The 11966-nt window shown below is 34.5% G+C and overlaps 2 protein-coding genes across 2 annotated transcripts; one reads left to right on the top strand and one right to left on the bottom strand.

Annotated features, from left to right (window-relative positions):
• The first annotated feature begins 449 nt into the window (after positions 1 to 449).
• LOC123562561 (uncharacterized) lies at positions 450 to 2798 on the top strand. The gene is made up of 2 exons (XM_045355189.2): positions 450 to 583; positions 1151 to 2798. The coding sequence occupies exon 2, from the start codon at positions 1173 to 1175 to the stop codon at positions 2676 to 2678; it is 1506 nt and encodes a 501-aa protein (XP_045211124.2). The 5' UTR covers positions 450 to 583; positions 1151 to 1172; the 3' UTR covers positions 2679 to 2798.
• A 6466-nt stretch (positions 2799 to 9264) lies between these two features.
• Positions 9265 to 11963, bottom strand: LOC123563155 (DNA ligase 1-like). Its single transcript, XM_045355776.2, has 2 exons — positions 11812 to 11963; positions 9265 to 10464 (listed from the first exon to the last, which is right to left on the bottom strand). The coding sequence occupies exon 2, from the start codon at positions 10453 to 10455 to the stop codon at positions 9376 to 9378; it is 1080 nt and encodes a 359-aa protein (XP_045211711.2). The 5' UTR covers positions 10456 to 10464; positions 11812 to 11963; the 3' UTR covers positions 9265 to 9375.
• Between the last annotated feature and the right edge of the window lie 3 nt (positions 11964 to 11966).

Here is an 11966-nt window from a genome sequence, read left to right as displayed (position 1 = left end):
AAAAATCAAGGTTTAATCAAATTCTACAATGTAGAAAAAAATGATTCGACCGTGCGGAACTACCTTAAGCAGCACAATATATCATATAACCAGACCACAGTTTATTTCTTCTGTATCAGTAACAATTCATTATATGTAAAATTTGCTATTCTGACAAAAATAATCGGCAGTATAATAATAAAAGATTAACAGCTGAGGTTATCTCCCTTGAATATTTAAACAAAAAATATTTTGCATTAAATTACTTCTTCTAAATTATATTTTAAATTCAATAAGACACAAAACTGATTAATAATACATTACATTGTAACTGATTTTAAATGTGTCAGTCATTATTCAAAACTAGCTTTCAGTAGTAATAAAACATGTCAATGTAAAGGTTCAAGCGAAAGACAATGAAATCAGGAAGCATGACAGCGGTTCCATTCATTATAATTGTTTGTCGTGGATTTTAAATACATTCTTTTAATTCTATGCAAAGTTTTCTATTGTATATAAACTGAAAAATCGTCATAGATTCGATTTTTCTTTCTAACTGGTTAGTGATTTATAAAATGATATATCAGAGGATTGTTATATCAAGGTTTGTCAATAATGTATCTTTTGTGTGTTGTTGAAACTGACTTCCTAGATAAATATGTAATTTGTTAAACAAATATCAAGTTTAAATATGGGTAAAAAGCATATTATGCATCAAACAAAATGTCTGTACAAAAAATATGTGGCGCCTTTTGTCATAGACATTGATCTTGCAATAAGGACAAATGCGAAGGACAATAATAAACAAGCTGACTGATATAAAAAATGACATTAAAGGTCATGAGTTCTTTTTTATTTTACGACACTTTTATAAGAATTTCTACCGTGTTTTGTTTTCGATTTGACATGAATTGTGCACAAGAAATTTATGTCCATTAATTTTGCAGTAAGCAGTATTCTTTAAAACAGCATATTATATTATAAATGCAGTCGATTAAAACAAAAGCTCACGGAGATAATGCCCAGATAATAAATAATCAATCTTAAGTACGCATTAAAATCCATTGATTTTGCAGGAAGAAAGTATTGCAGTATTGTAGGGAGAATATATTTCAGAATAAAATGTAAATATGCAATTATTCCTTTATTTTGTTTTGTATTTTTTTCACAGGTAACTCGAGAAAGTTTTCAGAATGACCACATCATACAGTAATTATCCGCCCCCAGTGAAAACGTTTGGAGATGGCAGTACATTTGACAAGGCTGCTTACGCTGCGTATGAGGCTATAAAGTCGGAAAGAGATGCTTTAAAGGAGACTGAAGGCATCTCTAAACGTAGAATAGAAGCACTTGAACAAGAGACTAAAGATCTGCTTTCATCTTATCAAGGAATATATGAGGAAAACAGGGTATTACGGAGTAAAGTAGAACATGGGCCAAATGCACAAAGAATTCGTAATTTCCGAAATGAAATTAAGCGGTTAGAAGATAAGGTTTCGACAATGAGAACTGAGAACGGAATGCTCACTGAAGAACTTGCATCACTTCAAAAGCAAGTCAATAATGTATCTGAAGATAAAAAGAGAATTGATGATGCTTTTAAGATGGAAAGAGCGTTACATATTGAGAAAACAATCAATGCTGAAAAGGAAAATGTAGATTTGCGGGAGAAGGTTGAGAGACTAGAAAAACAACAGGAAGAGTATGAAAGAAGAGTGAAAAACTACGACGAAGAATCGGAAGGGCTTCTCAGTAGGTACAAAGAACTAAAACGGGACAATTTAAAGATGGAGACAAAGTTCAAGAAGCAGAAAGATTTGCTGGAGGAAGAGATCCGCGATACAAAAGAGATAAATAAGGAAATGGCAAAAGAAATTATCGTATTGAAAACTAGACAAGCAAAATTGCAGTCAGAATATAATTCAATTAAGTTAGATTATGATGCAGCAGAGAAGCAAATTGATTATCAGAATAAGGAACTAGAAGTCTTTAGAACTCAGTCATCCCTCTTAGAGAAAAATGTAAAAGTAACAGAACGCGAATATAACTCAATGAAAGAAGAACTCCGATCAGTCGAGGACATGCTTGTTGATGCCCGCAATTTCGGCTTTGAAACGGTTGTTGAGGACAGAAGATATTCTAAAAGAAAAGAAAGAAAGCAGTTACAACGTATAGATGAATTAGACATACAAGTTGAAGAGTTAACAAGAGAAAATAACACTCTTGAAAAAGAAGCAAACGAATGTCGAAAGAGAATGGAAGCCGCTCTTCTGGAAAAAGAGAATTTGATTTTTGCACAAACAGCATTTAAACGAAGAATAGAAGTATTAGAAAATGCAAATATTGATCTTGACAGGCAAACTAAGTTTATGTTTGGCAACAGCAAGAAAGGACTTATTGTTACAATGCCCGACGAAAATTTAAAGAACTTAGAAAAGGAAAAAGCTGCATTATTTGCAAAATGCCGATATCTGGAGACTCAGAACAGGCGATGTATGCGACGAATCAAAGAACTAGAAAACGGGATGGAAATTGACGACTTTAATGACGACATGTCCCTTTTAGATTTCAAATCAAGAAGGACAGCAGATCACATACTCCATGCCGATATGCCTGCATTATCCAGTAGAGACCCAAAATCTTCTTACAAGCGTAAAATCAGAAATGGACGGTCATTACCAGCGTTAAATACAAAATAGAAGCCGTCATGTTGAAGAGTAAAGACTCTAATAGTTGATCATTAATATCATATAAACTTTAATTATTAGTTTTGTAAAATGCAATGATTCATTACACATTAAACACATAATTTTACATAATTTACTACTTCTATTGCTTTACATGAAACCACAAAACTTTTTGAAAGTTTTCTACGCCCCCCCCCCCCCCCCCCCCACCCCACGATCGCTTTCGAAGAGGAGAGGGTATATTATTTTGGACAGTGTCCGTCGATCTGTCTTTCGCTTGTTTGGTAGACCATTTCGTTTTCGATCCGTAACTGCTTGAGAATGCTTGGTCTCATAACAGTCAAACTTTATAGAATGATTGCCTGAAGTCAGTAAATGACCCTTATTGTTTTTTGGGGATCAGTAGTTAAAACGTCAACATCAGCGATTTCGACACTGAAAATGGTTTCCGTTCAATAGCTAAAGTACGCTCCCTCATACAGTCGTCAAACTTCATAGAATTATTGCGTCTGAGCTGTAAATTGGTAGTAAGTTGGTCAAAGTTCAAGTTTACGGTGACCTTAAGACGGAAAAAAATAGTTTCTGCTCAATAATTAAAGAATGCTTGGCCTACAGTCGTCAAACTTCAAAGAATATTGATGAACTCAATCGTTATGATGGTTAGTAGATCTAATGTTCAGGTCACATTGGCCTTGAGACTGAAAACAGATTCCACAAGTCGTGAAACTTCATAGGATGGTCTGCCTATGGCTGATAGTCAGCAGATGACCCCTATTGTCTTGGGGATCAGTAGGTGAAAGCACAAGGTCACAGTGATTTTGAGACTGAAAACGGTTTGCGTCCAATAAGTAAAGAATGCTTTGTATTTCAATCATCAAACTTCTTAGGATGATTGCGTGTGGTCAGAATATGATCCCTATTGTTTTTGGGGTCAGTATGTCAAAGGTCAAGGTGACAGTGACCAAGACTGAAAGCGGTTTTTCTCAATAATTTAAGACCGATTTGGCTGGCAGTCATCGAACTTCATAGGATAATTGCCGCTGGTCAGTAGATGACCCCAATTGTTTTGACCGTGAGTAGATTGGTCAATCATTTGGTTAAGCATACACAGTTACATACCCACTTTCTTCTAACAGGCTATCAAGGAGCATGTGTGTTTTAAGAACAACCCTTGGTTTATATAGACCCTTTTATCAATTATACACAAAACATATTAAATTTACATTACAATATTAATATAACTGAAAATAGTTTAAAATTGGAATTGTATGTTTCGTAAACATGCAAAAAGTCGACCCCGCGATACGTTCTTACTACTCTTATTGTATGTTTTTAATGCATATATAAAATTAAAATACTGTTTAGTGAAAAAATGTCTGTGAATAAAATACAACGATAATTAACAAAAACTTTAAAACTGAAATTGAAATGTGCAAAAGGTGTCTTCGGAAATACAGTCTATAACGTTCGCATCTTATTAGATACTTTCCAGCTACACCAGTGTTTGTCCAAGCGCAATTACACGTCTTACTGTACACATTTTTTAAACTATATTAAATTTTGTCGAATTGTATTTCTTTGAGAAAGAGATACATATACTTAAGACCAGCACTTTTTTTATTTTCTGTCTATGAGAGATTTTCAAACAAAATTGAGTCGAGGGGACAAGTTTGAGCAGATGGCTATATAGATAAAAAAAATTAAACATCCAAAAGAGTACACGTTTTTTTTTATTTTTTGTACGCCATAGAAAACAAAAAAGTTTTCAAGCTTAAACTGCATTCACACTCACAAGTGGCCTATTCTGGACTGTCTTATATTCCATCATCTCAGTATATTGTTATTTCTGTATGTCTAGTTTGTAACGTATGATGCCATTTTCGGCTTAACATGTCAAGTAATTTAGAACTAGCTATCACCTGTATAAGGCTCAAGCCTGCAAAGTGTTAGGACCTGAGTCGTTCATCGGTGTTGCCCTAACAAACTTAAGGGCCTCCATGGCCGAATGGCTACGGTTGCTGACAATAATTAACTTGCCCCTCATCAATGTGGGTTCGAGCCTCACTCGAGGCACTGAATTCTCTTTGTAAGGAGCGGCTGGCTTACGAAAGGTCGGTGGTTCTACCCTGGTTCCGGCTCGTGATGAAATAATGCACGAAGGGGCACATGTGGTCTTCCTCCACCATCGGAGCTGAAAACTCGCCATGACGTTGCGTACGTTGTTGGCGAACATCGGGAATTTGTAAGTTTCTTACATTTCAATGTTTCATGAAATTCGTTTTAGAAATACGATTGTTTATATGCTTATATCACAAGAAAGGTAAAACAATCGCCCTGTTAGTAAATGTGATCGCATCTGCGTTAAATTATTAGCAAAAATTTAATTCGACTTAGAATAATAGAAAAGAACACAAAAACGTCATGTAAGATGTAACAAGATTTACCAATGCGCATTACATAACGGCTTAGTTAATTCATAAAATTATTTTTTTCCGTCAAATAAGAAGACTCGGTGACGTGACGTCAACTATATTTGACGTCATTTCAATCATTTGCTTTTCAATACTTTCTGTAACAAATAGGAAGCGAAAGACAGTTCCAACTGAAAACGTAAAATTTTATGTCTTTCCTCCACCGAATTTATTAAAACTTCTGTAGTTTCTTTAACTATCGTATGCTTTCTATAATATTTATTTTGACAAAAAGTACATAAATTCTACTTTTGAATTAGAAAGTTGTTGTCCTGTTTTAACTTGGATAATGGCGTTTAACATATGTATACTTTAATCTAGCCGTGATGTCACACGTGTCAAAAAATGGAAAAATAAAATTACAAAGTTGTTACGTGCCGAAATATGTACAGAAATATGTATTTGTTTACAAATCTGCGACTACAGTCTGAAAGTACATACAATTGTCTGCAAATTGATATGCATAAGTCATACGTTGAATATAAATTAAATTTATCACATGAAAATTGCAAAATCTACCGAAATGTCACAACCTTGAAATTAATGTAACGTCGACGTTATGTTTGAAAACTAAATAACGTAAACGCATTAAAATTGTATCCGAACATTGCAATATAATTCACTGTCTGATAAATAATTTGATTGAATAAGCATCATTCGACATCTATATCAAAATATTTCTTTTAAATATCGGAACGATATGATTTATGAAAACTGTAGCCCAAACACCCCAAGTAATCCCGGTAACGTCAAAGCGGTTAAAAACGACGATAACATCAGTTACGCTAATGTACGCCAACAATGAGCGTAACGTCCATATAGCCTGCATTGTGTTGTTGCGACGTTAAACCCAACACTAGAGTTGTATATTAAAATACTTCGATTCTTTTTATAAATTTTATTGTTTGATTGACCAAAATTTCTCATCACAAAGAAACACATTGATTGTTCACTATATGTTGCCATTCTTTCTTAAAGACCTAAGTATAATTAATGGGGGTTAGTTATACGTTCTACTACTGATTAAAGGGATTCACGTTTTGTGCTCCATTCAATATTTGTTTCGTTTTTTTGTGTGTGTGTTTTTGGTTTGTTTCTTTTTTCTTTTTTTTTTCTTTTTTTTTGGCGTACCTGTATAACATGGATTTCGACCTATATTTTATTGTATTATCGAGGAACGAAACAGGTGAGTGCTGAAAAGATAAATCATTTATTAAGTCTTAAATGACACTGAATATCAGAAGACACATATTAAGTAGGGGATATTTAGTGGTTTTGTTGCCCAAAATTGTTCTAATTCTAAAGTTTTTAGTTATATATCATCGCAAAAGAAATCGAAAGTAAACTTCTTCCCCGTACCGCTTACCGATGAATGAGTACTACTGTAGAGTCATTCTATTCATACAATAACAACAACTATGGGGGCCAGTGGGTCAGCTGAAAAACCTTAAATTTTATGAAACTAATGACTATGCAAACAATAACAATATGCAAACTCAGTTGAAAAATCACTATTCCATCATATATGTAAGTATTTACCTATTACTTTACCCAAATAAAAATATTTCAAGAGTTATTGAAGTTCTCACAACCTGCAAATGCTTGATTGTTTGCTTTAGGTTTTATCAAAACAGAACTTAATCGAGTAATTAGAACTGTGGGGGTTACTAGTGAGCTTCTTGGATTTTATTTTTATTTCATGTATCCAACTTCTTAAGCCTTTCCTAGCAGAATTGTGGGGATCACTAGTGAGCTTCTTGGGTTTAATTTTTATTTCATGTATTCAACTGCTTTAGCCTTTCCTAGTCCAACTACTTGTATGCGGATCGGCATATTGGGTTACTTATGGGGGATTCTGACCCAACACGAAATTATTTCAGAATCAGCAGAGGACGTCAAATCGTTTGGACCTTATATCTATTGATCATTTATATTAGCTGCTTATGTGAAATATTTGCAAATGAATCATGTGTTGACAGATAGATAGACAGGTAGGTAGGTAGGTGGGTGGGTGGAAGGATGGATGGATGGATGGATAGATAGATAGATAGATAGATCTTTTCTCTGTGTACATCCTGTTTAGTTTTTTCATGCGTCAAACATTATTACTTCTACGCCATTTGACATTTCATGTTTCTTATCATGTTATTCACCAAGGAATTTCTGTGTATATCTATTTTGTAGAAAAAATAAACTTTTAATAGTAAAATATACACATGACAAAATTGCCTTAACATGAACATGATTAAAATTGCTATCAAATGGGGATATACAATGATTATGCTCCCTTCGAAACAGCAGGGCTATATTGCTGTGCACCTGTTGGTCGCATCGGGCGGTTTGTCCATCTGTCCGTCGGTAAGTAGAGTGAACGGTTTCCGCCAAATAACTTGAAAACCACTTGACAAAAGATAACATTATTGGGCTTTTAAAGTAAATGACCCCTATAGTTTTGGGGTCACTAGCACAAAGGTCAAGGTTTCAGCTGCCCGAGCCTTGAAAACGGTTTCCACCCAATAACTTAGGAACCACTCAACCCAGGACCTTCAAACTAGGTAACTTGATTGGACGTATAAAGTAGATGATCCCTATGGATTTTGGGGTCAGTAAGTCAACAGTTAATGTGACACGGGCCCGAACATTGAGGCCGGTTTCCGCCTTTAACTAAAGGACCACTTGACGCATGACCTTCAAACTTAATTGCATGATTGAGCTTATAAAGTTAATGACCCCTACAGTTTTTGGGGTCTGACGTTGAAAGGTCGAGGTCACAGAGATCTGAACCATGAAAACATTTTCTACCAAGTAACTTGAAAACCACTCGACAAAAAACCTTCAAACTTTATAGCATGATAGGGTTTATAAAGTAGATGACCCCCTATAGTTTTGGGGATCAGCAGGACAAAGGTTTCAGCTGACCAAACTTTGAAAACGGTTTCCGCACAAAAAGTTAAGTACCACTCGACCCAGGACCTTCAAACATGAAGTATAAACATCATTGGACGCATTTACAAAGATGACCCGTATAGGTTTTGGGGTCAGTAAGAAAAAGTCATGGTCACACAGGCCTTACCTTGAAAACGGTTTCCGCCTAATAACTAAAGAACCACTTGACCAAGGACCTTCAAATTGGATTGGCATCATTGGGCTTATAAAGTGGATGACCCCTATAGTTTATTGGGTCAGTAAGTCAAAGGTCGAGGTCACAAAGGCCTGTATCTTGAAAATAGTTTCCGCTCAATAAAATGAGAACCACTTGACCCAGACCCTTTAAACTTTATAGCAGGATTGTTCTTGTAAAGTAGATGATCCTTGGTTTTTATCGGTCGGTAAAACTTTTGTCAAAGGTAAACGTTGTAGGTGCCTGAAACTTGAAAACGGCTTCCGCTCAATAACTTGAGAACCACTTGACCGGGAAACATCAAACTTGATAACTATGATTGGATTTATGAAGCTGATGAACCCAAAAATAAAAATTGTGGTTTTAGCTTTTTCTAACCTTCAGGACTTCAAAGTAAAAGAGGTGTTTATACTCATTTTAGCTTTTTGCTCTTCCATTTTGGCTTTCTTTTGGTTTCTTTTTTTATTGTCAATCGAATTGTGGTATTTTTCTGTCAATCCTACAGGTTCGATTGAAATGTACAGACAACAGATCTAGTACATGTGGTACGCAAGATCTTTTTGGATAGCGTTGACACGTGCAAGGCCATTTTTCGTAGTTTTTTTTTCGTGGTTATTCGTAATGTTCTAATTTCTACTTAGCTCAAATCTGTTAACCTAACTTGTCATTTCTGCCAACATATTCCAAAGATTGTCTGTGTTTCAAACGATTAACCCAGTTGTGTATTTTCTCACTTTTGTCTGGAGAACTTTTCAGTAACTTGCATGTAAACAGTTTTAAGCTATGACTCCCGTGGCTTATGACCGTTTTAAAAGTCTCGTGGAGCGGGGAAGAGATGCGCAGGGGGTTGCACAACGTGCCATGCCTGGTCGGACTTGTCTTTAAGAAATATCAGTAAAAACAAAATGATCTTCTACAATAAAATAAAATTTACAATAGTCTTAAAGCAATATATTTTGCTTGGCTTTCATTACAGTTTGGGATAATTGCTGAAAGTAAAACCGTGTCTAGTTATCATAATTTATTACAACATTGTAGTATGCAGCCAAACCTGCAACAAAACAAATCATGATCTCAGCAATAAGTTATGCTTGCAGCCGTTCATGTTGATTGCAAACTAGTCATACTCTTGAGAATCAGGAAGCAAATATTCATAGTCGAATTTAATTTTATATGGTTTGCTTTCCTTTGGTTGTTTTTTGACATCCATCCTAGTTCCCGTCCCCTTGATGGTGTTGTCAGGTTTGTTTGTTCTGTTGACCGTATTATCAATTTTACTTGAAATCTGTAGTTCTAATTTTTTGATAGTATCTCTCAGGGTCACATTCTCAGCTTTTAATCTCTTCACTTCTGACTTATTATTTAAAGTTTCTAATTCTCTAATATTGTTTTTCAATTTTTCATTTTCTGCTTTGAGTTTTCTTAGCTCTTCTTGTACTTTTAATGTCTTAGTTTTTCTCTCTTTTTCTTCTGCCTGGGTGGTAGGTGTAATTTTAGCCTGAAGTGACTTGACCTTGTCCTGGAACTTATTGCTTTCGTTTTGCTTTTCTATAATTTCTTGTTCTAGTCTTATTATCCTTTTCTTATAACCACTTTCGGCTTGCCTTAATATTTTCCGATCTTCGAACACTCTGCTGTATGGCTCTAGTAGTGGATCATTCCCGGTGTCCATTTTACGTCTCAACTTTTCATTATCTTCGTAAAGTTGTGCAAACTCTCCCAACACACGTGCAGTCTCTTCTTCCAACTCTGCTATACGTTTCTCATACTTTTCATTCAGCTCTAGAATATGTTTTCTTTCTTCCATTGATTGCTCATAATGCTGAATATGCATTATCTTTATAGAAGGTTTGTTTGATTCACTTCGATTATTTCCCGCAGTTTGCTTCATTCCTTTTCTCTGTGTTGTGTTACCCATAGCTGATGGATCTATTTTGTCTATTCCTGATTCTAAAGTGTCTTTTGCTTTCATCATCCAAGTCTCTTCATCGTCGATGTGATTGTAACCATCATGTGAAGCGTGCTTGTTTTTGTTTTCTTTATGTTTTACAATTAAAATATCGGCATTCTTAGTCATCAATTTCTTTTTTGATTTCGTTTCTTTCTTTGATTTGTAATCATCCAACGACGGAATTTTCGTTGTTTTCGCCCGATATACGTTTCTCTTAGCCGGGACTGTACTTGCAGCATTACTCATGGTGAATAGCTGAAATGCGATAATCATATATTACTCGATATTTATTATAAAATATTCAATAAACTCGGCCAGTTGTCAATTAGGATTACCAAAACACGAAATCATACACCTTAAATAATTGATTAGATATTACTATTACAGCTTTAATATACAACAGTATCCAATAGTCTATTTTTATTCAGCATTTGTATACAACAGTATCCAATGGTCTATCTTTATTCAGCAATTGTAAACAACAGTATCCAACGGTCTATATTTATTCAACAATTGTAAACAACAGTACCAGTGGTCTATCTTTATTCAGCATTTGTATACAACAGTATTCAATGCTGTATCTTTATTCAGCAATTTTATACAACAGTATCCGACGGTCTATCTTTATTCAGCATTAATATACAACAGTATCAAACGGTATATCTTTACTCAGCAATTGTAAACAACAGTATCCAACGATCTATCTTTATTCAGCATTTGTATACAACAGTATCCAATGTTCTATCTTTATTCAGCAATTGTATACAACAGTATCCAACGGTCTATCTTAACTGCATTTGTATACAACAGTACCCTATGGTATATCATTTTGCATTTAACAGAACACTGACCAAAAAAAACACTATCCAACTTCAGAAAAAATAACTACAGTGTAAATAAGACTGCTCAATAATGGTTGGGCTGATTCTTGCCTTGCATTCATTTCTGTTCTTAACTTGGAAGGCGTCATAAGGTTCCGGTAATATCTGCAAAATATGCAGTATTCTCAGTCTTCACTATAAGCATAACATTTCTCGCTTTCATTAACAGAAACATTCCCTTTTTCAATAAATTACAGAACTCCTAAGTCAACCATAAAAACACGATACCTGTTTAACATATAATGCAACTACATTATCTTGTATATTTTTAAAGAAATCTTTTAATTATCCAAAACTGCATTGTACTTATTTGACATAAAATTTCTTGACTACATATCTGATACCATGTAGCAGTTCGAAAACAATACCGCTTTGCTACAAAAATAACGTTTATTTATCCGTAAACGAAAACAAATAATCAATCGGAAACTTAAAACGTTGCCTGAGTCGATGCTCCTTTGGTATTAACGTATCTTCTTTGTTTAATAAATCAATTTTCATCCGAAACTTGTGTATTCTATATATGATAGAACATGTCGTCTTATTTAGATACATTTTTAATCTGATCTTTTATATCACAGATATAAGATGCTAATGCTTCTTACATTCAGTGTTAACAGAATTTTCCTACATGCATAACTAAACCTCATTTTAATACAACGATCTCTATTATCTAAAACATAAACAATTTCAAATTAAAAACAACGTAATGAAAACTTACCAGAAGTTTTCACAGGAATTTATTTTTTCACATGTTTCTTAGGTAACGACTTCTGCACGCGGTCTTACCCATACATTAAATATGTTTAATTTAGTAGAGGTATTGTTAGCTTCTCTCATTTAACACTTGTAACACAACTCCCTTTACTTTAACTT

The sequence above is a fragment of the Mercenaria mercenaria genome, chromosome 2 (genome assembly GCF_021730395.1).
Source record: "Mercenaria mercenaria strain notata chromosome 2, MADL_Memer_1, whole genome shotgun sequence".
Lineage (NCBI taxonomy): Eukaryota > Metazoa > Mollusca > Bivalvia > Venerida > Veneridae > Mercenaria > Mercenaria mercenaria.
The sequence above is the reverse complement of the archived record's forward strand: the minus strand, read 5'-3'. Positions and strand labels throughout refer to the sequence as shown.